The sequence below is a fragment of the Grammomys surdaster genome, unplaced genomic scaffold (assembly GCF_004785775.1).
Source record: "Grammomys surdaster isolate TR1022 unplaced genomic scaffold, NIH_TR_1.0 124726, whole genome shotgun sequence".
Classification (NCBI taxonomy): Eukaryota; Metazoa; Chordata; class Mammalia; order Rodentia; family Muridae; genus Grammomys; species Grammomys surdaster.
In genome coordinates this window covers 374,726-397,523 of record NW_021619686.1, presented here as the reverse complement: position 1 = coordinate 397,523, position 22,798 = coordinate 374,726, and the positions used below count along the sequence as shown (strand labels likewise).

General features: G+C 45.4%; 1 protein-coding gene across 1 annotated transcript; it reads right to left on the bottom strand.

Annotated features, from left to right (window-relative positions):
- Window positions 1–1,102: 1,102 nt before the first annotated feature.
- Pdia4 (protein disulfide isomerase family A member 4) lies at window positions 1,103–18,146 on the bottom strand. Its single transcript, XM_028784705.1, has 10 exons — window positions 17,843–18,146; window positions 13,211–13,388; window positions 12,051–12,256; window positions 10,483–10,621; window positions 7,714–7,919; window positions 7,439–7,597; window positions 5,967–6,118; window positions 3,950–4,106; window positions 3,006–3,239; window positions 1,103–1,765 (listed from the first exon to the last, which is right to left on the bottom strand). The coding sequence occupies exons 1-10, from the start codon at window positions 17,928–17,930 to the stop codon at window positions 1,350–1,352; spliced, it is 1,935 nt and encodes a 644-aa protein (XP_028640538.1). The 5' UTR covers window positions 17,931–18,146; the 3' UTR covers window positions 1,103–1,349.
- Window positions 18,147–22,798: the final 4,652 nt, after the last annotated feature.

Here is a 22,798-nt window from a genome sequence, read left to right as displayed (position 1 = left end):
TTTAGCAGAGCCACTGTATCTGGCATGAATCCCGGAGTGATGGCACCTGGGCTCTGAAGTAACTTCTGTAAATAATGATTGTTGTTTTAGGTTTATGGAGTTGCTTTTCCTGAAAGATTAACACACCCTTTGTTTAACTTAGTCCTGAGACATTCCTGGCAAACCAGGAAGTCTTGTCTGGCTGAGAACTCCTTAGGGAGTGTTTTCTTCAGACAACTCCTAGAACAGGTAAGAGATTTTGGTATGTGGAAACTGACTTGCTAAAAGTGCCTTTTGTCTAACAACAGAGGGGCTCTGCAGGGCAGTTAGTTCATCAGAGGCTGATCCACCCTGCTGCTGAGAAGCCTGAATTTATCATGCAGTCTTTCTGTGATCATGCGGTGTAACTCTGAGCACTTGACATGCTGTCAAGCTTAGCTGTTCTCTCTTAAAAGACTCTTGCTTTTTTAAGACAGGGTTTCTCTGTGTAGCCCTGGGTGTCCTAGAACTTCACTCTGTAGACCAGGCTGGCCTTGAACTCAGATCCACCTGCCTCTGTGCTGGGATTAAAGGTGTGAGCCACCACACCTAGTTGCCTATCAGTTACTGAGGTTATCTTATTCCCCACTCCGTTATTTGCAGCCTACTACAACTTTTCTACCACCCCAAAGTTTCTAAGTCTGCCTGAGATCACTTTATTTTGGCAGCGGGACTGGTTTGAGGAACCAGTAGTGGCCATACTCCATTACTGCTTGTCATCCTGGCGTGTCAGATGCTGGAATGGCTATGTCCATCCAGCATGAGATAGTGTTCAGCCTGGACACGGACACAGCTCTAAGGTCAGGCTGAAACAGCATCCTGGCCAGCTGTCAGGGGAGAGTGAGCCCTCGACTTGGTGTCATCAGCAGGACGAAATCAAAAACAAACATACTGAGAGTTACCTACTTTTAAGCTAAAAGTTGTTTGAACAAGGAAATAAAAGGCAGATGTGATTTGGCAAAGACATTTAAATTTTAAATTAAAAAAAAAAAAAGATTCTTAAACAGAAGATCCAAAACTTATTTGTTTGAAGAAATACTAAATAGTTAAAAAAAAAAAAGACCCAAAATGATAAAAATAGATGTATCCTCCATAAAAATCTGATCTAAACTATTAAGTCATTCATGGCTATTCAGTATTCAGAGCATGAGGTGGCATTAATATATATATATATATAAAAAAAGTCAAGATCCTGCCATTTGACTGCTGGCTCACGGCTCGGTGGCCAATGCTGTCCACTAGAGCGCCGGTCCCTGCACCGGTTGCCGACCGCTGGGCCTCCACGGCCGCCGACCGCAGGGCCTTCACCACGGCCGCCGCCCGCCGGGCCTTCAGAGCTCCTCCTTGGTCCTGCCCCTCTTTGTGGCATGCTCATCTATGAACTTGCTCAAGTGCTCCAGATCTCTGTCGCCACTCTCAAATTTAATCGGGTTCTTTTTGTCCCCACTGGGGGCAAAATAGATGGTGGGGAAGCCCTCCACCTTGTATCGGTCGTTGGTGACGTCATTGGCAGTGGCATCCATCTTGGCGATGACCAAGTCCTTCTGGCCCTTGTACTTCTTGCCTAGGCTGGTGTAGACAGGCTCCAGCTGCTTGCAGTGCCCACACCAGGGTGCATAGAATTCAATGAGGACGTCCTTTTTGGGGTCCATCACAATGGCATCAAAGGTCTTTCCCACCACCACCTTGACTGGTCCCTTGTTGTTCTTGGGTACTGGCTGTGATTTGATGACTGGCTTTAGTTTTCCTGCCAAACACAAAAAGAGATGTCAGTATGTAAAACACCATGGAGCCTGCTACTCTGTCTGAACCAGGTACTGAGGCAACCTCAATTACTACTAGCCCCACTCACAAGTGGGGACTTAGCCCCTTTAAAACCTTCCCCAACAATGGGCAGTATTCTATAATAAAAGTATCTTCACTCTCCCACTCCCTACAAAGTCCAGTATAACAGAGACACTGACCAATGCAGGAGAGCTACTGAGATCACTAGGACTGAGTCTGAAAACCCCGTGGGAGAACATCAACTTTGCGATGACAAAACTGCGTGCCCAAGATGGACAAGGGCTGTGGTATGTACCGAACGGCCAGCAATGAGAACCAGGCGCCTTGCTCAGTCAGGACAATAAAGCCTAGGCTTGGAATCTCACGGCAAGTGTGCCTCATGTTCAAAAGCCTGTTTCAAAGAGCTCTGAAAAGTTTCCAAGTCATGTTTGCCCTTTCTCCTAAAAATAAAAACAAAACCTACCAACCAATCAAACTAAAAACAAATGAAAGAGGAAGTATGAGGCCTAACTACAATAACAGCATTCTGAGAGGCTGAGGCAAAGGAATTACCAGTGTGAGGCCCTGTCTCAAAAAGCAAAAAATGAACAAAGAACAGAGAGTCTGTCTGCATTCTCCCAACCCCAAAGGACAGGAGGGGAAAAATCTAGAGTAAGACTCTTGAGCACAAGCGGTGACAACAGAGAGGCTTTAGCTGTACCCCACTCTGCAGTGTCTGTCTGGGATGCACCTGAAGTTGCCTCTCGAAATCCTTGTCTAACCACACACACTGTGGTTTCCTTAGGCTGATGCTACTGAATGAATTCTCATCTGGCTTTTGCCTTCAAAGTATATACTAGAAAGCATGCCAAAACGAGGAAAAAGTAAACCTCCCAAATGTTCAAAACAACATTTGAGTTGTCTCCGTGTCTCATTGTTTGGGGGCACACTGGCCCTTCTCCAGGTGACGAAGTCAGAGAATGAGTTGGAGAGGACTTGGGGGAGGGGAGGGGCTGGAGTAACAGGGGACCTACCAGGCCCTTTCTACGGGCTTTGGAGAGGAGATTAGGTGTCTAGGTGTCTTCCTCTATCATGTGCTGCCGCCTTCTTCTTTTTTTTTTTTTAAAATCATTCATTCATTCTTGAGAGTCTTTTGCTGGCTTGGAAGCTCCAGGGAGTCACTTGTCTTTGTGACGAATAGACATTTGTGTCCCCCAACTCACCTTTTTTAAAAGCTGTGACAAATTCCCGGAGAGTGTCTGAATCAAACTCCTCCGGCTCCATGGCAAACTTCTTCCCACTCTCATCTAGGATAGCCGCGTTGACATCCTCTCCGCTCTCACTAAGCCCCAGGTCCTTCACCTCCGTGGCGTAGTCTTCCTCATCAGCAATGGCGAACGTGTACTCAGGGAAGTCCTTGGCCACCTCTAGGACTTTGTTACGCCAAAACTGAGTAGCTGGAACAGACACAGGCTGTGAACTAAGTGGCTGAGCAGAGTAACTGTCCTGTCCTGGACTGTGAGGTTCAAGATTCTGACACTGATGTACACTGACAAGTCCCAGGACCCAGAGGTACCTCGACTGGACAGAAAAGGATTTCTGGTATAGCCACAATGTGTGAGCAGGTGACTTAAGGAAAGAAACCCAACTAGGCTCCAGCAGAGCTGCACTAGGAACACAGCTCTGTCTGGAGAGAAGCTAGCTCAGCATCAGATCTGCTACACCATCTCTAAGAAGGTACTAGACTTGAGTCTTCTTTTAAAAATCATCTATTTTCTCTGTTGTTAATTTTGTTTGAATTTTTACTATGCTATAAATAGCATAAGCATACTATTTATATTATACACTATAAGTATATATGTGAGGAGGTCAGGGAACAACTCGTAGGAACTGGTTCTCTACCATGTAGGTCCTAGGGATTGAACTCAGGTCCTTGGAATTGGCACTGAATGTTTTGACCTGTTGAGACAACTCTCTAGCCCTAGGTTTGACTCTTAACTCCCCTTTTGCTAAATCAGGAAGGAAAAAAGGGTACAATAAGGCTCAGAACTCAAAATCCTATGCTATAGGCAAAAACAGGCCCACACCACTAATTTTAAGGGCCTTAGAGCAAGATTTCTAAAAGTGGTAGCCCCCACCCTAGAAAGGCGTTGGTAGGGTCACTCACCAGCTCTGTAATCAAAGCTGAAGTCCACACTGTAGTATACAACCACCAGGGGGCGCTTGCTGTACCGCTTAGCATCATTAGAAGTTTTTCGATGGCCCACCAGGGGCAAGGCATGTTTCACCACATAGTCCTTAATGGCTGATGCCTCTGTGGAGTCCTGTTTCAAAGAGGGCAGAGGTGAGAGCAAGCACCATGAGAGAGGAGCGTTAGCTAACATGCCTTCGGAGTCACTGTCAAGCACAGATGTTTGTTTTGAAATGTTCAGAAAAGGAGGGCCAGGAGAGTTCGTGCACCCCATCCAACTGCACCCTTTCTTTGACTGGAACTCCAAAGCCGGATGAGAAAAGGCTTAAGGGTCTTCAACAGTAACTATACATGGACTGAACCATGCGGGTCTTTCCATCAGGTAGCCGAGCTCCACAAGAGCCCTGAAATCCACTTTACACATGACAAGGTGAGCTAAGACTCCGGCTAGCGAGCGGCCAGGCAGAGCTCTGCGGCAGGCCCCGAGTAGCCACACCTCTAATCTTCAGATTGTGCTAGAGAGCGGTGAAGCCAGACAAAGCACATGGTTGGTGAGCTGCTCAACCACCGAGTCCACCTCTTCTCTCTGGGGGGCTGTGTGCTGAGGGCTCAGCACATTCAGACACAGAAAGCTGACTTAACTAGGCTCAACAATGTGCTCCTTTAATGATGGTTCTTCTGAGATGTTTCATCAGTGTCAAGGGAACTCAAGTTTCCGTGGCACCTAAAATATGTGTCAGAGCGACAGGTTTTTTGTTTGTTTGTTTGTTTTTTGGTTTTTCGAGACAGGGTTTCTCTGTGTAGCCCTGGCTGTCCTGGAACTCACTCTGTAGACCAGGCTGGCCTCGAACTCAGAAATCCACCTGCCTCTGCCTCCCGAGTGCTGGGATTAAAGGCGTGCACCACCACAGCCCGGCAGAGCAACAGTTTCTAAGGGGGCTCAGAACTCAGGTTTTGGAGACTGGAGGTCCCTAGGGCTCACGGGGCTCACACTTAACCCTTTCCAGATACTGTCTCACAACCACCGGGGGTAGGTACAGCCACTTTATAGCGGGAGAAACTTGCACAAGCTTATTGACCCGCGCTCCCAAAGTTCTATAGTTGCCACACGGCCGAGAACACAGTGAGCACAGGGTTCCTGTGTAGACGGGAAAGTCGGGGAGCAGACGGCACACAGGGCAGAAGCAGCAGTGCAGAGGACACGGTGCAAAGAGCGTCTGTTCTGATGGCAGCGGGTGTGTGGAATGTACTACAAAAGTAAGCAAAGCAACCCTGGGAGCTGCAAGGGAGCTGGCCCCAGGTCTACAGTTCTCAGTTCTGAGATTTCCCAGGGTTCTGGGCTTGCTCAACCTTACCAGTTCTTCTGTCTGGTGGCATGGTCCACTTGCCCCACAGGGTCTCATAAAGACCCAGAGCTCAAACACCAGGAGCCTCAATGCAATGGGACCAGCATCATCAGGGAAAAACACAATACAACTACTCACTTATCCTGCTCCTATCCTGTGCCCTGAAGCCTAAGAGTGGGGTGAGAAGAAAAGGCTGGGAAGGAGGCTGGAATACAAAGGAGTGGAACGCTTCCATACAATTAGAACAAGAGGTTTGGCTTTTCTGGATGAGGTATGTCACTGGGGGTGGGTTTTAAAATTTTGAAAGCTATTCTATGCCAGGCCCAGTGTCTCTGCCCACGGCTCAAGACATACCTCTCGGCAACTGTTCTGACGTTTGCTGCCTCATACCATGCTCCCCCCCAGGACAGTGATGGACTAAACCTCTAAAACCACACGCAAGCTCCCAGGTTAAATACTTTCCTTTCTGAGAGCTGCTTTGGTCATGGGGTCTCTTCATAGCAATAGAACAGTAAGTAAGACAGGTATGCCACACTCTGTGGGCAAAGAAAATTCTCTGCATTTCAAAGTCCAGATGCTGTGCACATACGATGCCCAGGAACTGGCATAACATAGGATGCTTCCCACCTCTGTGAGCCCTCACTCACCTGAACATCCATCACGTGGAGCCTGGGCTCATACTTGGACTGGAACTTCTCAGGCTGCATCAGCACCAACTTCCCCAGGGAGACTTTCAGGAACTTAGCTATTTCAGTGCTGAAAGTGTGGTGAAACTTGTAATCTTCTCTCAAGTTGTTAGCTGACAAATTAATAGAATATTTTAAACTGATTGAAAAACAGTTTTATGACCCTCATTGGCCAAGTGCCTGAAGAGTGACTGCCACTGTAAATTCCGAATGGACAACACACAGAGCTTAAACACACAAAGGAGCCTGTTTTTACAGTTCAGCACAAATGTTATAGCTAAGTCTTCCATCTTAGAATTTGTCAGAAATACAAAAAACACATTTACAGAAATTTACAACTATTTGTTTGGTGCAAATGTTTCCTTCTGTCTATGATAAGTAGCAAACTGGGACTCAGGACGAAAGTACCTCTCAGAGAACATGCAAGTACCACACTCTCCTATGACTTTACACTGAGGTTTCATACCTCGTGCCCTTCACAGAGGTTTCAAGCTCTTGTCCTGAGATTAAGAACTCTGCATTTAGCCAAAGCTCTGGCTAGGCTGGAGTTTCCCTGGGTAAATTCCTCCTGATTAGTCAAGAACAGATGATAGTTAACTAACCAATGCAGACCAAAGAAACATGAATTACACTGAGCTCTTCTCTAAAGTTCTGACAAAACACCAGACTGAGCTGGGTATAGCTCACATTTTTAATCCCAGCATCTGGGAGGCAGAGCTAGACAGATCTCTGTAAGTCTGAGGCCAGTCTGGTGTACATAGTACAACCAGGGCTACACAGAGGGGTCCTGTCTCAAAACAAACAAACAAATCACAAGCCTGAATTGAACGTATGTGCAACCGTTGCTATGCCACAGAGAAATCAGCACAAGGTAACACGTGACACGCTGAAAGGGCACTTAGTAGTGAAGGAGACTACACTTGTGCTGTGTGACAGGGGAACGGAGGAAAAGGTGGCAATGAGGACCCTAAAACTCACAAACACTGGCCTGATGTTGTCAGTCTGTGACTACAATTTTAGTTAACTAGCAAGCGCCAGGACCTGAATCCAGGCCCAAGTCAGAGGTGTTGTTCCCAGGTCAGAGCTGTTCTTTCTAGGAGAGGAAGAAGGCAAACGACTTGAATTAATGTGATTGTGTGGGATGGGGAGACAGTGCAGCTGGTCTGACACATTTAGCATGTGATTACACACTCCACCAACGACGACAGCCCCCAGGACCTGACCTGCAGCCCCAGACCCAGGATGGAAAGCTCATCCCCTGGTTCTTCCATCCAGCATTTGCTACACTGATGTTTTTGTGGTGTGACAGGTTGAGTCCAGGATCTCATGCTTACCAGACAAAACTCCAATCATTATGCTAATTTTATGCAAAACAGCCTACTTCCCCAAAACCCGCAGGAGTAGGGCAGGAGTAGGGCAGGGCACGTACTCACCAGCATCCTGATACTGTAAGTAGGCTGGGTCACCGTCTCCCTGAAAAACCCCAATGATGACTACGTCATCTCCATCCTTCAGGAAGTCCTGGACCTGCTTCAGGGTCAGAATCTCCTTTGAGGGAGGCCCGGACTGCTCAATCATGTAGTCAACAATTCCTAGGAGCAGAGCACATGTCTGAGGAAGGTCCTGGCAGCCGACCACATCCTCTAGCTCCCAGCTGTACATCAGCACACTCCCCTTCCACGCACTATGAGGGAGGTAGCAGTCATACCATATTTCTCTCGTGGGCCATTGTAGTCAAAAGGCCTTCCTTTGCGGAAAATTTTCAAAGTGGGGTAGCCGGAGACATCAAACCTCTTAGCCAGGTCTGTCTGTTCGGTGGCGTCAACTTTGGCTAAGGGAATTGGGGGAGACCGCTTGCTGAGCTCCTTGGCGGCTTTCTCGTACTCGGGGGCAAGTTTCTTACAGTGTCCACACCTGCCGAAAGGAAGTCAATTCCATCAGGAATTCGTCCCAGCATGGGTTCATTTATTAGCTAAGTGAGGTGCAGAGACCAATCCCACGGTCCCAAGGAACCCAAACCTTGGAATGTCTCCTAGGTGAGAATGCCAAGACAGGCCCCACAGACAGACTAAATTGTTAGAACAGGAGATTCCTGCTATTGGCATTCACATCCTAGAGGCCTGTGTGTAGAGACAGGAGCACAGCAAACTGGTAGAAATAAGGCAAGGGAACAAGCACGAGAGCCAACACCCTAAGAAGGGAGAAGATTTTCCTAGGATCTGGGAGCTGTCAACAATATAAATCAGGAATGGCTTCAGTCAGTGAATGTTTTTGTTTTTTTTGTTTTTTGGGTTTTTTTTTGCCTTATAGACATGGCAATAGATCAGCTGGATTCAGGGGCTGAGAGAGGTAACAATGTGAACAAAGAAAGAGGGTTAGAGTGTAACTAATTCTCCGCCTACAAAGCAGAGCAAATGGACAAGAGCGAGAAGCACTTCCAATTAAGATTATAGTTAACAGACTGTGTAGGGCCCAGAGTGGCATGAGAGCACACACCCATCCGACTGGCACCCAGGTTTATTTAACCTTTGGCTGCACACACACACCACCAAACAAAATATAAATAAAAAAACAAAACAGACAATACCATGAGGCCCTGGTGACTTGTGCCTGCCCTCGGGTTCTCAAGTCTTTCCAGTTAACATAAACACTGTCTTCTTCAGGTCCTTGGGAAACTCAATTAATTAAAGGGTACATCCTGCAACATGTAAACTACCTGCAAGTAAAGGATAACTCTCTGCTTAGGTTATCGTGAGCTTATGAGGTGCTTAAGTGAGTTTGCTAGGTTCACAGTTTGCTACACACAGCTCCTGAGTGGTCACTGTGGAGGTTGGAATGAAACATCTGTCCCCTGTCTCCCATTTGAGTGCTTCCTCCCTATTTGTCTGGAGAAGCTTAGAGGCTGTTACCTGGCTGGAGGAACTATGTCACTAGAAGTGGGCTTCCACAGTTAAGATTCCTACCATTTTCTACTTTGTTCTCTCTGCTCCATTCCTGTGGGCTCTCAGCTTCCTAATCCTGCTTGCCAGGCCTGCACTCTGCCATCATATGATCTATTAATCTCTCTGGAACCATAAGGCCACACAAAGTCCTTCTTTTTATAAGCTGTCTCTGTCATGGTCTTTCCTTACAGCAAAAACAGTAACAGTCATAAACCAGAATGAGTAGGTGACCCACTAGTACACTGTCATGTACCTCCTACCATGTCAGCCTCGTCTATAGCAATGTAAGGACGGGAATCTCTTCAGCACTGAAGTGGGGTTACAAAGGTGCCATTGGCGTAGCTGCTCCCCCAGTACACTGTTATTTCCTTCCTTCTCCCCCAGGTTGTTTTCCTTTTGGGCAGCCCTTTTGTGTTGTCATCTCATCTGTACACCCAACAATGAACAGATATGGTGGGTTTTGCTGCAGGATCCAGAAAGCCACAGACTTGGGTTCACACAGGCCCTGCCTGGAGCCAGGGCAGACTAGCTCATTGCTACGCATCAGCCACAGCCTCTGCCTGCTGATTCTAAGACAACAATCTTGTTTCCCTTGGTATACTCTGGGGCCTCATCCATGAAAACATTTGAGGGCACGTTTATTTTATTTATTTATTTATTTATTTATTTATTTATTTATTTATTTATTTTTGAGACAAGGGTACTCTGTGTAATCCTGTCTTTCCTGGAACTCTCTCTGGAACCATAAGGCCACACAAATTGTGTAGAGCAGGCTGGTCTCAAACTCCCAGAGATCCACTTGCCTCTGCCTCCCAAGTCCTGGGATTAAAGACTTGCCCCACCACTCTTTTGCCCAGTGCTCACATCCACAAATTTAGTCTTTATTCTAGTCTAAGTGACCCATCCAGACAAATGGAGTTTTAGTTTCGAGCTAAAACTTGAAATGCCTGGCAAAGGAATGAAGAATTCACCAAGATGCTACCACAGATTTCCTGGGAGGTCCAGGGGCTCTGGAGCCATATTCACCTCCTTACAAGTCTTTTTCCATCCAGGTGTGGTAACACGTGCCTGAATTCCAGGACTGAGGAGGCTGAAGCAGGAGGACTGCTCCAAGTTTGTAGGCCAACCTAAGCTACATAACAAGGCCATCTTAAGAAACCAAAAACCAGGCTGGCAAGATGTAAAAGTGCTTGTCATACAAGGCTGACAACCTGCGCTCAAGTCCCTAGAGCAAAAATGGAAAGAGAGCAAGTATTCCACAAAGCTGTCTTCTTACTACCACACACATGCTGATACATACACCTGTGTGTACACACACGCACGCACGCGCACACACACACACACACAAACGTTTAAGTGAAGACTCACTTCCTTCCATACGCATTCCTCCCAGGAGTCCCGGTATAGTCCCCGACTGCTGCCTCAACCTTGCTCCGTATTAACCTGGCTGTGCACTGCAACCCCTCCCTCACCGACGCTTGGCAGAGTTCTGAACACTCATTATCATAACATCATGAATCCGACTGTTAACATACCATGGGGCATAGAACTCCACCAAAATGATATCTGCATTATTTACGACTTCGTCAAAGTTATCATTAGTCAATGAAAGAGTGACTTCAGGTGGAGGTGTCCAATCAGGCTGGGAAACTTCTCTGACTTTGGCAACAATTTCTAAAAAAATAAAACAACAGAAAAACATGAGTCCAATTGTATGACCAGGACACACCTCTGAGCAACTGCACTGAAGCTGGCTGCCTCTCCCTAAGCTCCTCACCGGACTAAACTTCTGAAACCCTGAGCAAGGCCCCAATTACCAATTAAATGTCTTTTCTAAGAGTTGCCATGGTCATTGTGTCTCTTCCCAGGATCAGAACAATAACTATAACAGATACATAAGATTGGTTACAATTGTGCAACATTCCTGCAACATGTATAAAACCATTTACACACTCAACCTGTACATCTTGGCACCAGATCACAGGCATCATGAAACGTGGGCAAACATCTAGAACATTTCACACAGCAGAAGCTCCTGCTGCTCAGGCTGAAGCAGAATCACCTGGGAAGTGTGCCTAGGGGCTAGCAGGATGGCTCAGTGGCTTGAGACATTTGCCACCAAGCCTGAGGACCTGGGATCAATCCTCAGGACCCATAGGGCAGGAAAGCCCACTCCTGTATGTTGCCCTTGGTCTTCATATATACACCATAGCATGCCCATAATCATCACACACATAGATTAAAAAAAATGTAAGTTTTTGTGGCTTCATTTCAGAATGGAGTCAATAACTGGAGTGGAAAATAATACATTATTAAAAATAAAGAGACTAGCCAGGCTGGGGGCACACACCTTTTAATCTCTGAGTTCGAGGCTAGCCTGGTCTACAAAGCAAGTCCCAGGACAGGCAGAGCTACATAGTGAGACCACGTCTCAAAAATAAAAAATAAACAAATAAAAATAATTAAATAGATAAGTGGGCCAAAGCTGTAGAGGTAGCATGAGTGGTAGAAAGTTGGTTTGTAAGTCACTCTGGTTTGATCCCCAGTACAAGAAATAAATAAAAATTAAAAAAATAAATAAATAAACAAGTAATTCTTAGGGCGAGGAACGGTAAACTTTCCCCTTTACTACAAATACCACCAAGAGCCAAGGGGACCAATCCTCACTGGTTCACTGTCCCAACTGGCTGGTCCTGCCCACACCCATACCCAGAGGCCCTGAGCCAGTTTACCAGGAAACAACCATTTACTAAAATTTACTCAGAGGGGAGGGCCAAGGGGACGGACTCCACCCTAGCACAGGCAGCTCTCAAGGTTCACAAAGTAGGCCAGAAGCCCAGGATTACAGCTGGGTGCCTATTATCTTTTTCTTCCTTTATATCTTTTCAAGTATGGATGTATATTCAAACGAAGGTGGGTAGACATGCACACCAAGGACTTAAGTTGTTAAGGCTTGTCCTTGGCTAAAGGCAACCATTTGTATGTGTGAGAGAATGTGTGTTTTCTTTTAAATGTATATATACTGGTGTACGGCAGACAGAGGTCAACCTTGAGTGGTGTTCCTTAGGTACCATTCCCCAACAGCTCACGTCCTGGAGCTCACCTTCCTGGGTCCTGGAGCCATCATAGTCAACAGCCTGTCCCTTCTTCAGGATCTTGATGGTGGGATAGCCACTCACATCAAATCTGCTGGCCAACGCGGACGCTGAGGTTGCATCAATCTTCGCAACAGCAATGGGAGGATCGTTGTCCTTCAAAGTACTGGCAATTTTCTCATATTCTGGAGCGAACTGCTTGCAGTGTCCACACCTGAGAAATTTAAGGAAGAAGAAAAGGAATTACCTGTATCCAAAGAGATTGAAATCCAAGCAAGACATTCAAAAAAACAGAGGCTTTATGGAAACACTTGTAGTTTAGATACCATACACACAACAAATTGTCTTTGCAATTAAAAAAAAATAAAATAAACCAATATATAGAATACATATAAAACGTCTAAACTGCTAAAAAAAAAATCACTTAGCTTATAGAAAATAATGGTTTTAAACCACACATTAGATAAATAATGTGAGGTTACCTCAGAAGTGAAACAGAGAGAGCACAGAGGAAGAGAAAAGAACAGAAGGGACTATGAAATGCAAAACAGCACGAAAGAAGTGGGAGGAATTTAACAGTTCCCATGCACGAAAGCACGAGGGGTAAAACCGGAAAAGAATCTGTATCTGTTTCCCCAGAGCTCTGTATAAGAGAACAAAAATAAGACAACAAAATCACCCCACAGTCAACAGCCTGCACCTGGAGCTGCCTCTGCCAGTCTGTTCAGAAACTATGACTACCATTCCCCGGTGAGGGCTAACAAATGGCTACCTAATGCTAGCTGAAAGGACTGAGTCTCCAGTTCCTGACACCCTGACATCAAGTTGAAGTCTTAGAGCTGGTGAGATGGCACATCAGGAAAAAGTCACTTGACAACAAGAGTGAAGATCCCAGTACCAGCCCCTGGATCCACAATGGTAGGAAAAATTCTTCTACAAGCATGCTATAGCACACACACACATAATAATCAAAAAAGTATAATAATAATGATGATGATGATAGCCCTGTCTCAAAAACAAACAAAAAAATATAATAAAAATAGTAGTAGTAGAAAAAAAAAGATGGAAGAGCTGGAGCTCTTGTGGTCAGACCCTTCATTTCCACAGGGGCGTGGATGGCCTGAGGTCAGCCATAGAACCGTCCAGCTGTGAGAGCTAAGGTGCTTACCATGGTGCATAGAACTCCAGTAGCACTGTATCTTTGTCAGCCACAAAGTTATCAAAGTTTCCATCATTTAAGACCCAAACACCATTCTCCTCCTTAGCTTCCAAGTCATCTTCATCTTCTTCATCTTCCTCCTCCTCCTCCTCGTCTTCCTCAATGGGATTTTCTGAATCTGAAGCATCTGGCCAGAAAATACCCATGCTGGTTAATAAACTCATGACTCTCTCCTTTACAACTACCTCAGAGGCTCAAACAAGTCACAGGGGCTGTATATTCTTACCCTGGAGAGATGGCTACTTTACATTCCAATAGGAACACAGACGTAGGATAGGCACGCCATGTTCTAGAACCTCAATAGACCTTTCCCAGTGACACACTTTACCTGTTTGGTCCCTCCATATATGCAGATACCCAAGATTTACTCTCTGGTACATACATACATTCTACTTCTGAAAAAGCTGTGTCATTTCACTTCATATCTTTAAAAATAGCCCAGAGGGTTGCTCCTTCAGGAGACGATGGAAGGGAAGCATGCTTCTTAGAAAGCCAGCCTTGAGTAATACTGAGAAGAAAAGACTTTGAAACAATGACAACTTTACAGACTTAGGGAACCAATGTGCATCAAATACACATGAAAAATTATATTTGCTGGAAGCAATCCCCCCCCCCCCAGAACCCAAGAGAGTGTTATTGTGTTAACTTTTAAGTTGTTCTTTCTGAATTGCAGATTCAACTCTGGGTCTCCCTGACTAGTTTCTCCACTGACTGTCATGGCAGTAAACAGATCTACATGCAGCAAGCACACTACTCCTTTCACCCTGAAGCCAGAGTGTGTCAAAGGGCCAATTCTTTTTTCAGGAGCTCAGTCAAGAACACTGCCGGTTACTGTCTGGGACTGAGTGCACTCAGGGCCCGAAACCTGCTCCCAGGACCCTGGAACCTGAGACTTGTGGAATGTATGAAGTAACTGAATGCTGGCTCTGTAACTGTGGATACACAGAGACCCGCTGTGTCCCACCCACATGTCCCTCACACTGCTCCCCAACAATTATGAAGCTCTGGGGTTGTCGGATTAGCTTTGGTCATTGCTAATGGACTTTACCAACCTGCAAACTTATTACAAAAATCCTAGCTCCGTCTCATCCCTACGACTCAGACTTCACTCACTCCCCCCATTCCCTCACCCCCCCCCCAACAACCTTTCCCTGCCTCACACAGCCTTCCTCACCTGAGGCCTACATTCTTCTTTTGTTAGAGGTAAGAGAAAGAGCTCTAATATGCCCACTTTCAGAGTAAAAACCAAACTGGCTTGTGCTTCTTCTTGTCCACTGCTACCTCCTTCTAGGCACCATCAAAACAGGTGTTAAGGACAGAGAGGAATTAAGGGGACAGGCTCTCAGGTATTGAGGAGGAGCAGAGTACAGAGGATGTGGGTCCCTGGTTGAGTTTGACATGTGACAGTACAAGAGTAGCTATCTACTGCATGGTTCCACGATACATGTTTTTTGGACAACTCCCTAAGAAACAGAGGACAGCTTCCTCAATAAGGTTTTGTTCACATCTTTCCAGAATGCTCAGGAACTGGGGAGATGGGGCGGACATACATGTCACACAAAACACAACAATTCTCTGCTCTGTAGTACTCAAAAAAACGGTGCCTGGTCTGACATACTTCTTTGAAAGAACCAGAATTAAGCCATAATACACTGTTTGTTGATATTGATTAAAGCCAAACTGAATACCTTCCACTCCCTAAATCATCTTCTGGATGCAAGGATGCACTGAAACTTCTGCCTGGTGGCCACCTCATCTGTGCATTTAGGAGACTGGAGAAGTTAGGTAGGTTTTATGGTCATCCACATTCATCCTGGCTGCAGGCTATTGGTTCTAGTCAGGGACCAGAGGGGAAGCATTATGATATTTTGTCCCCTCTTCAAGCTAGGGAACACGGCTAGGAGAGGAAGGGAATCCTGGAAGTTCACCCAGTTACAGGAAGACTTATGTGTACAGTGAAAATAACCAGGCCTGGTGGTGGTGGGCATACCTTTAATCCTAGCACTTAGGAGGCAGAGGCTGGTGGATCTCTGAGTTCAAGGCCAGCCTGGTCTACAGAGTTCCAAGACAGTAAGGCTATACAGAGAGTGCCTATCTCAACAAAACAAAACAAAACAAACCTAAACAAAAAAAAAAAGAAAAAAAAAATCAGAGCCGGGCAGTGGTGGCGCACACCTTTAATCCCACTTAATCAGCACTTGGGAGGCAGAGGCAGGCGGATTTCTGAGTTCAAGGCCAGCCTGGTGTCTACAGAGTGAGTTCCAGGACAGCCCGGGCTATAAAGAGGAAAAAAAAGAAAAAAAAGAAAAGAAAAATCAGAAAAAACAAAAACCTGAAACCATGCATGCGTGGTTATCCCAGATTAAATTTTTAAAATTTTAATGTGAGATTTTATTTCTGAGTGTTTATTTCTGTTATTAAAGTTTTATTTTTAAAATTATGTAAGTATGTACACACAAGTGCAGGTTCCCAGAGGCTCTGTCCTGGAGCTAGAGTTACAGGTAGTTGTGAGCTACCTAATGTTGGTTGTTGGGAATCAAACTCAGGTCCTCTGGAGGAACAGAACATACTGTTTCTTAACACTGAGCCATCTCCAGCCCCCAGGGTTGTTTTGTTGAGATAGAGACCAAACTTAGAGTCTTGCACATTTGAGGTAACTGCTATACCACTGATTTGCATCTCCTATCTATTTCCCCCTGATTGGACTTCACTTTTCAAACATTCTAGCTTAGAAAGTATATCCAAAACTTCCGAGTACCTTCTGAGAGAGTTTGTTCTCTCCAGGACCCCCACACCCCCATAAACTGAATGAACCCCCTCTCTCATCCATCTTCACACCCTGTCTACAACCACTGGACAAACCTGATGATCACACTGCATCCCTGACCAGGCCAGGCACTGGTAGTTACTCTGTAAGGATGTCCCCACTTCTTCAGCAAGGCCACACTCCACCTTGCCAAGGTGGAGCTAATATTGGCTGGACAAACAATCACTAGGCCAACCTCAAACAGTCAACAGTGAACAAGGACAACAAAAGAAAGTTAACTAACGCTCAATCGCTACAGATGATACTCAGTATGGACCAAGCACAGGGAGTGAAACTACGTTCTCCCTCCCTTTGCAATACCGTGCACATGCTAGGTAATCTATCACTAAACCACACTGCCAGCCCCTACCAAACCTGAGAACCTAGCCTGAGAGGGCCTGTCTTTGGCTCAGACACCCCAGAGATTCCTGGTTTCACCAAGAGCAAACTTTTCCCCAGGGACAGCACCAGTGACCCAAAAGATATACCACTGGCTGATCTAAACAACCTTTGAAATCCACTCATCCAGGCCTCTGAAGAATTCACACTACCTGGCATTTTTACCCTTGCAGAGGCAGGCAGAGGTCTTGGGTTCAAGGGCAGCCTGGTTTACATGATGAGCTCCAAGCTACAAAATGAGACTCCATCTCGAACAACAAACATCACCCTAAACAGACCACTGTCTCACAACCTAGTAGCTCTTAAAGTATACACCAAACTACACAGGATCTCAAACTTTCATGTGTCCCCCCCACAAAGTCTATTCTGCCATGAAAAGTGAAAAATTTGCTTAAAATTCGGAGTCTGCCCTCTTTCTTATTTCAGTGTATTTTGGTCTCTGTAAGAAATGAGCACTCAGCCAGTTTGGATAAAAGTGCCAAGATATCCTCGTAGGCAGGACAAGATACTTGGTCCCTTTCAGCAGTTTTCATTTCTACTCTTTCCTACCTGGGCAAAGACTCATGAATCAATGATCCGCAGGAATCTTACTCAACCTAAGAGTATAAAGTTCACATTCCCCCTACACACTAAGCTTTAAATATGGGGTTTGTTTACATTAGATTAAACCTAGTAGGCAACAAGTTAGTGGTTAGAAGGATAAACGAAAGGTGTCGATCAGACATGTTCTCTAGGAACAGCGATTTAACTAGTACTTCCTAATTTCAAAGTTCTTATGTTTTCGGCTAAAGGATTTCGAAGAAAGGGTGAGGCACAATGTCTAGGAGTTACTGTTCCTACTAGAATACAGGCATCACCAGCCTCGACTCTCAAAACCCAGTCAGTGCAGCGACTGACAAAGAGGAGCTGAATAAAATGCTTGAATAAGGAATGGTAGCTCCAATTTCCATAAAAGACGAAAACAAAGCATGGGTTATCTCTACTTCTTGATATAGATGCCCAATATCTGCGACTGCCTCTTCCAGGTCCTACCTACTAGCGGCCATCCCGCCTACCTCTCGTTTCTAAAACCGGTTTTGGAAACCAGTGTATTCTCCAGGAAATTTTACTCACCAAAGGGGCAAATCTCATTACTGGGGGTAAAGAGACGAGTTGCGAATCAGGCACTGGGCACGTCCCTCCATGTCCTAGTCTCGAGTGGGAACTAATGAGGCTCACAGCCCTTGATTCGGCACTACACTGAAACTCCAGCAAGTGCGATGCTCCCGGGTCACTAATTCCGCAGGGGTGTGAGCGAAGCACCCTGTCAGGCCCCAGCAAGGTTTGCAACCCACGCGAGCTGCTCCCACCTAGCTCCGGCCCGCCCACCCGCTCACCTTCCTGCGCATCTCCGGCGCTCGCAGCAGCCAGCAGCTGTGACAGCGCCAAGAGCAGGACCAACAGCCAAGCTTTCCGGAGCTTCATGGTTGGGTGCACAGCTAGGCCTGCAGACACCGGCCACCGCGAAGCACTCGCCGACCTCCCGAGCGACGCCGGAGCGCACCAAAACCTCCAGGAAGTTCAGCCCGGTGATTGGTTAGAGGCAAGGAAGCCGCGAGCCGTCCAATCCCCGCACGAATCAGGGCGAGAGCCGTGGCGCCCCGCCCACACTGGCACCTCCCCGCCGCCTGAGCCCTCCGCGCGGGCGCGCCCCTCTGCTCAGCGTTTAAAACTCCGAGCCCTAGCGTGAGGTGCCCCCTTCTGATTGGCTGCGCCGTGGCCACCAATCACCGGCTGCCACTCGGTTTGCCCGGAGCGCCCAGATCCGGGAAGAGTGCCGGGGAGAACAAAGGCAGCCAGCCCCGCACAGGGAGGCGGGCTTGAGCACTCCTAGGGGAGGGGTTGGTTGGGAGGCCTGCTCCCTTTGGCCAAGCTTGGCAGGAAGAACACGTGTAAGAAACTCAGAGAAATGGTGGGGTGCAGGTGTAGGCGCTTCCTTCTGAGTCTGTCCTTGTGCGGGAAACTAAAGTGGACAGAACCAGCATGCGTGTCTTTTGGAAAAAAAGATCAGTGATCCTGCCTCTGCTCCCATGTTCTTTGCCTTCTTGATTTTTCTGTTGGGCAAATAAAAGTTTGAGGTTCTTTCCTGGATAGTAGGTTGGGAGAGGAATATGAAATAGATTGATTCAGAGCTGGGTGTGCTGACTCCACGTCTGTGGAGGCAGAGACTCACAACTTTTAGTAATATCCTGTCGCAAGAAAAAAGAAAGAAAAATTAGAACTAGGACTCCATGGCTAAGTCTATAACTAAGATTCTTGTCTGAACGTTGCCTTATTTTCTGGAAACAGAGAGATAACCAATCTAGTGGTTTAGATCTAGAAATAACCGGGAGTGTTTTGAAGAGGAAACTAGGTTTGCATGTCAGGAAAGAAGGCTGTGCTGGTATAAGGGTTAACACCTGTGGATTAACGTCTGATAAGACATAGAAGGCAAATGAGGCTAAGTAAATAAAACTTAGGGAGTCCTGCAGTACTTTCTTATATATACAAGAGGAGAAAATGAGCTATATTTATGACAACTCTCCTGGGCTGTCCTTTTAGCACTATTAGGCTATGTTCCTAGGCCAATTTGAATGTGTGTTTTCCTTTACTCCTGCAGATCTCTCTCTAGAGAAGTAGTCTATTGGGAAAGAGTCCTCACCATTTATACTGTCTATCTACTGGTGTATCTGTGACAATTTCAGCATGCATGACCATAGCCAGAAGTTCAGATTATATGTTTTGAAAACTAAATTAAGACCAGATAGGCACACAACCTACATACCCCGGACTCGTGATTTTTGTGGTCGATCCTATCTAGGTTAAACCACAAGAGATGACTACAGTTTCTTGTATTTTCTGTAGAATTCAGTGATGATTCTACCTTTTTTATTATTCTGATATCATTCTTTTCTGTAGTCTCGATGACTTTGGAGGTTGAAGCAGGAGATCAATTTAGCCCAGAAATTCAAAGCCAAACTGGACAAGAGAGTAAATGCCTTGTCTCAAAACAAACAAAACCAGATGCACATAAGCATACAATCTCTCATCTGACACAAAACAAAAATATCTCCATTTTTTTTTTTTTAGAATTTCATTTTTTTTAACTTTTATTATTTTATGTGAAAGAGTGTTTTACCTGGATGCATGCATGTGTCCCATGTGGATATGCATGCCCGATGTATTCAGAGGTCAGAAGAGGGCATCAGATTTTCTGGAGCTAAAAATGTGGGTGCTTATGAACCTGTCTATGTGTGTTTGTTTGTTGTTTGTTTTGTGAGTTTTTGCTTGTTTTTTTTGTTTTTGTTTTTTGGTTTTGTTGTTTTTGGTTTGGTTTTGCTTTTCAAGACAGGATGTCTCTATGTAGCCTTGGCTGTCCACTCTGTAGACCAGGCTGGCCTCACACTCAGGGATCTACCTGCTTCTGCCTCCAAGTGCTGGGATTAAGGATATGTGCCACTAGGTCCAGTTTTAGCCCTTCATTTTTATTTTTATTTTATGTGCATAGGAGTTTTGCTTGCATGCATATGTGTACACCACTTACATGCCTGGTGCCTGAGGATGCCAGGAGAAAGTGTTGGAACTACCATAACTGGAGTTACAGGTGGTTATGTCCCATTATGTGGGTGCTGTAAATCGAACTGAGGTCTTCTGGAAGAATAGCTGATCCATCTGTCTTAACTCTTCACCTTTGCTGGGCAGTGGTGGTATATGCTTTTAATCCCAGCACTTGGGAGGCAGAGGCAGGCAGATTTCTGAGTTCGAGGCCAGCCTGGTCTACAGAGTGAGTTCCAGGACAGCCAGGGCTACACAGAGAAACCCTGTCTCGAAAAAGAAAAGAAAACTCTTCACTTTTATTTTTAAATTATGTGTTATGTGGGTGTTGGGTATGTGCATGTGAGTGCAGGTGCCTGCAAACATTAGAAGAGGACATTGGGTCCCCTATGGCTGAGTTATAGGTCTTGTGAACCATCTAACATGGGTGTTATAAACTAAATTCAGGTCCTTTGCAATTGCAGTAAATGGTCTTAACCATTGAGCCATCTGCCCAGCCCCAGGTTTTGTTTGTTTGTTGTTTTTTTGTTTGTTTTTAGACAAGGTCTCACAACATAACTCTGGCTAGAACTTGCTACGTAGACCAGGCTGGCTTGGAACTCCTAGAAATCAGCAAGCCTCTGCCCTCAGAGAATTGGGATTAAAGGATGGGCCACTAGGCCTGTCCCCACTTTTTTTTTTTTAATCCTACACTTGTAACATACAGAAGTTAGCTTTCTCTTGACCTACCCTCTTAGAATTGTAATTACAGACTGAAATGTGACATACCTTCAGAACTAGCCGCTTAGAAGCTGTCTCAGCCTGCCTACTGTGTTCTTTTTCTTCATACTCAGATTCTATGTTCATGTTTTAGAGTATAATATTTCAGTAGGTCCCGTTGTAGTTGCATTTCCCTATAGCTGAACACTGACTGCCTTTGATGTTATAGGGCCAGATTCACACTTAGGTTTGCCCAGCTACTTACTGTAACACGGGGCTGCCAACCTGATTGTTTTTGCAGAGGGTTGCTCTTGATAAGTTATTTCTAAGTTTATAGAAATAAATAGTTGGCTCAGTAATTTCCTTTTTGTGCCAAAGGTACTGGTTACTGTTTTTAATCTCACCAGATGAACTAATCCTTAAGTTTTGTTTTTGAAAGTGCTGAGGACGGAGCCAGGTCCTCCTGCATGTATACTGCCACAGAGCTAAATCCCAACCTCTTAAGAAGATTGCACTCCTTAGGTTTCATTGTTATTAAATGCCAGGGTATTCTAAGTATTTGGTATTGTTACTAAAAAGACAAGCGCTAGTGGAATCTGTAGAAATGAAGCACTGAAATATAAATAAAACCCAGCATACTTTCATATTAAGAACAAAAAAAAATTATGAAACTTTAAGTGTGCTCTGGAGTTGGACTGCACGACACTGAGTTTAGACTCAACCACTTCATTTTGCTCATTTTGTATCTATTAAAAACCTGTATGCCAAGGAGTTCTCAGGGTACAATATTATATATGTTTAATAATAGTTTATGCTATTTGAGGAAGCGTTTTAAAAGTCAGATTCCTGGACTGGGGAGATGGCTCAGCAGATTAAGGCGCTCCACCTGATGACCTCAGTTTGGATCCTCAAAACTCAATTAAACACTGCATGCAAAGTTGGAGAGGTGGCTCAACGGTTAAGGGTATGTAATGCGAGTTGGGGATTTAGCTCAGAGGTAGAGCTCTTGCCCAGTGTGTGATCCTTTTGTGGAAGAGCTGGATTCCAGTCCCAGCATTCACAGCGGCTGGCTCACTACCTGTAACTCTGCATATAGCGGAAGTCCATGACTCTGGCCTCCTAGTCCAGGACTCTCAGTTGAGTAGATCCATACACGTACAAAGAATTAAATAATTTAAAAAGAAAAACCCGGACACCATGGTACATGTCTCTGCAATCCTAGCATTTCCACTGTGAGGTATGAGGCAGAGACAGGTCAATCCTCCTAAAGCTCACGGGCCTCCTCATTCAGAGTGCACAACCCTGAGACGACAAAAGGAGACTCTGCCTAAACAAGGTAGAAAGAGAGGACCGACACCAGTTGTCCTCTAACCTCTATCCAAGCTCCATGGCACACGCACTGGATACACAAACACATACAGAAAGATTAGTAAATATTAAACCAATAAAGGAGGCTGGAGAAATGGCTCACCAGTTAGGAATACTTGCTGCTTTTGTAGAAGACCTGGGTTTGAGTCCTAGGACCCACATGACAACTCAAGATCCAGAGCATATGACAAATACTCTTCTGGCCTCTGTGGGCAATGAATTGCTAAAGTCAGTGTCATGTAGTCCGACTCCAGAGAAGAGTTACTCTTTCATGGTTTTTTGTTTTGTTTTGTTTTTTGCTTTTAATATAAACGTATGTTTGGGGGTTATTTATATTTCAATGCTTCATTTCTACAAATTCCAATAGCATTTGACATTTAGTAACAATACGAAATACTTAGAATACCCTGGCATTTAATAATGAAGAAATTTGAGGAGTATAATTTTCTTAAGAGATTGGGATTTGGCTCTGTCAAGTGGGGCTAGGTTTGGTTTGAGGTATTTCTTATCCACAGAACATGACATGGTTTCTAGATTTCCAATTAAGCGCAGAGCAAGAATCCCTGTCCCGGAAAGAGACCTACAGAAAGTCTTAGTGATTTATGTGTCCTGGCCACACCTTTAGTCCCAGCACTTGGGGGACAGAGGCAGTGGATATCTGTGAGTTGAGGCCAGCCTGGTCTACATAGTGA

Bases quoted from the DNA above. Each gene is read 5' to 3' on its own strand.
- Pdia4 (XM_028784705.1), bottom strand. From the start codon at position 17,930: ATGAAGCTCCGGAAAGCTTGGCTGTTGGTCCTGCTCTTGGCGCTGTCA. The intron at 7,920-10,482 runs GTATGTTAACAG...TCCTTTCGGCAG, and splicing joins GTGGAGTTCTATGCCCCATG to GTGTGGACACTGTAAGAAAC. The intron at 3,240-3,949 runs GTGAGTGACCCT...TGTCTGTTCCAG, and splicing joins CAGCTTTGATTACAGAGCTG to CTACTCAGTTTTGGCGTAAC.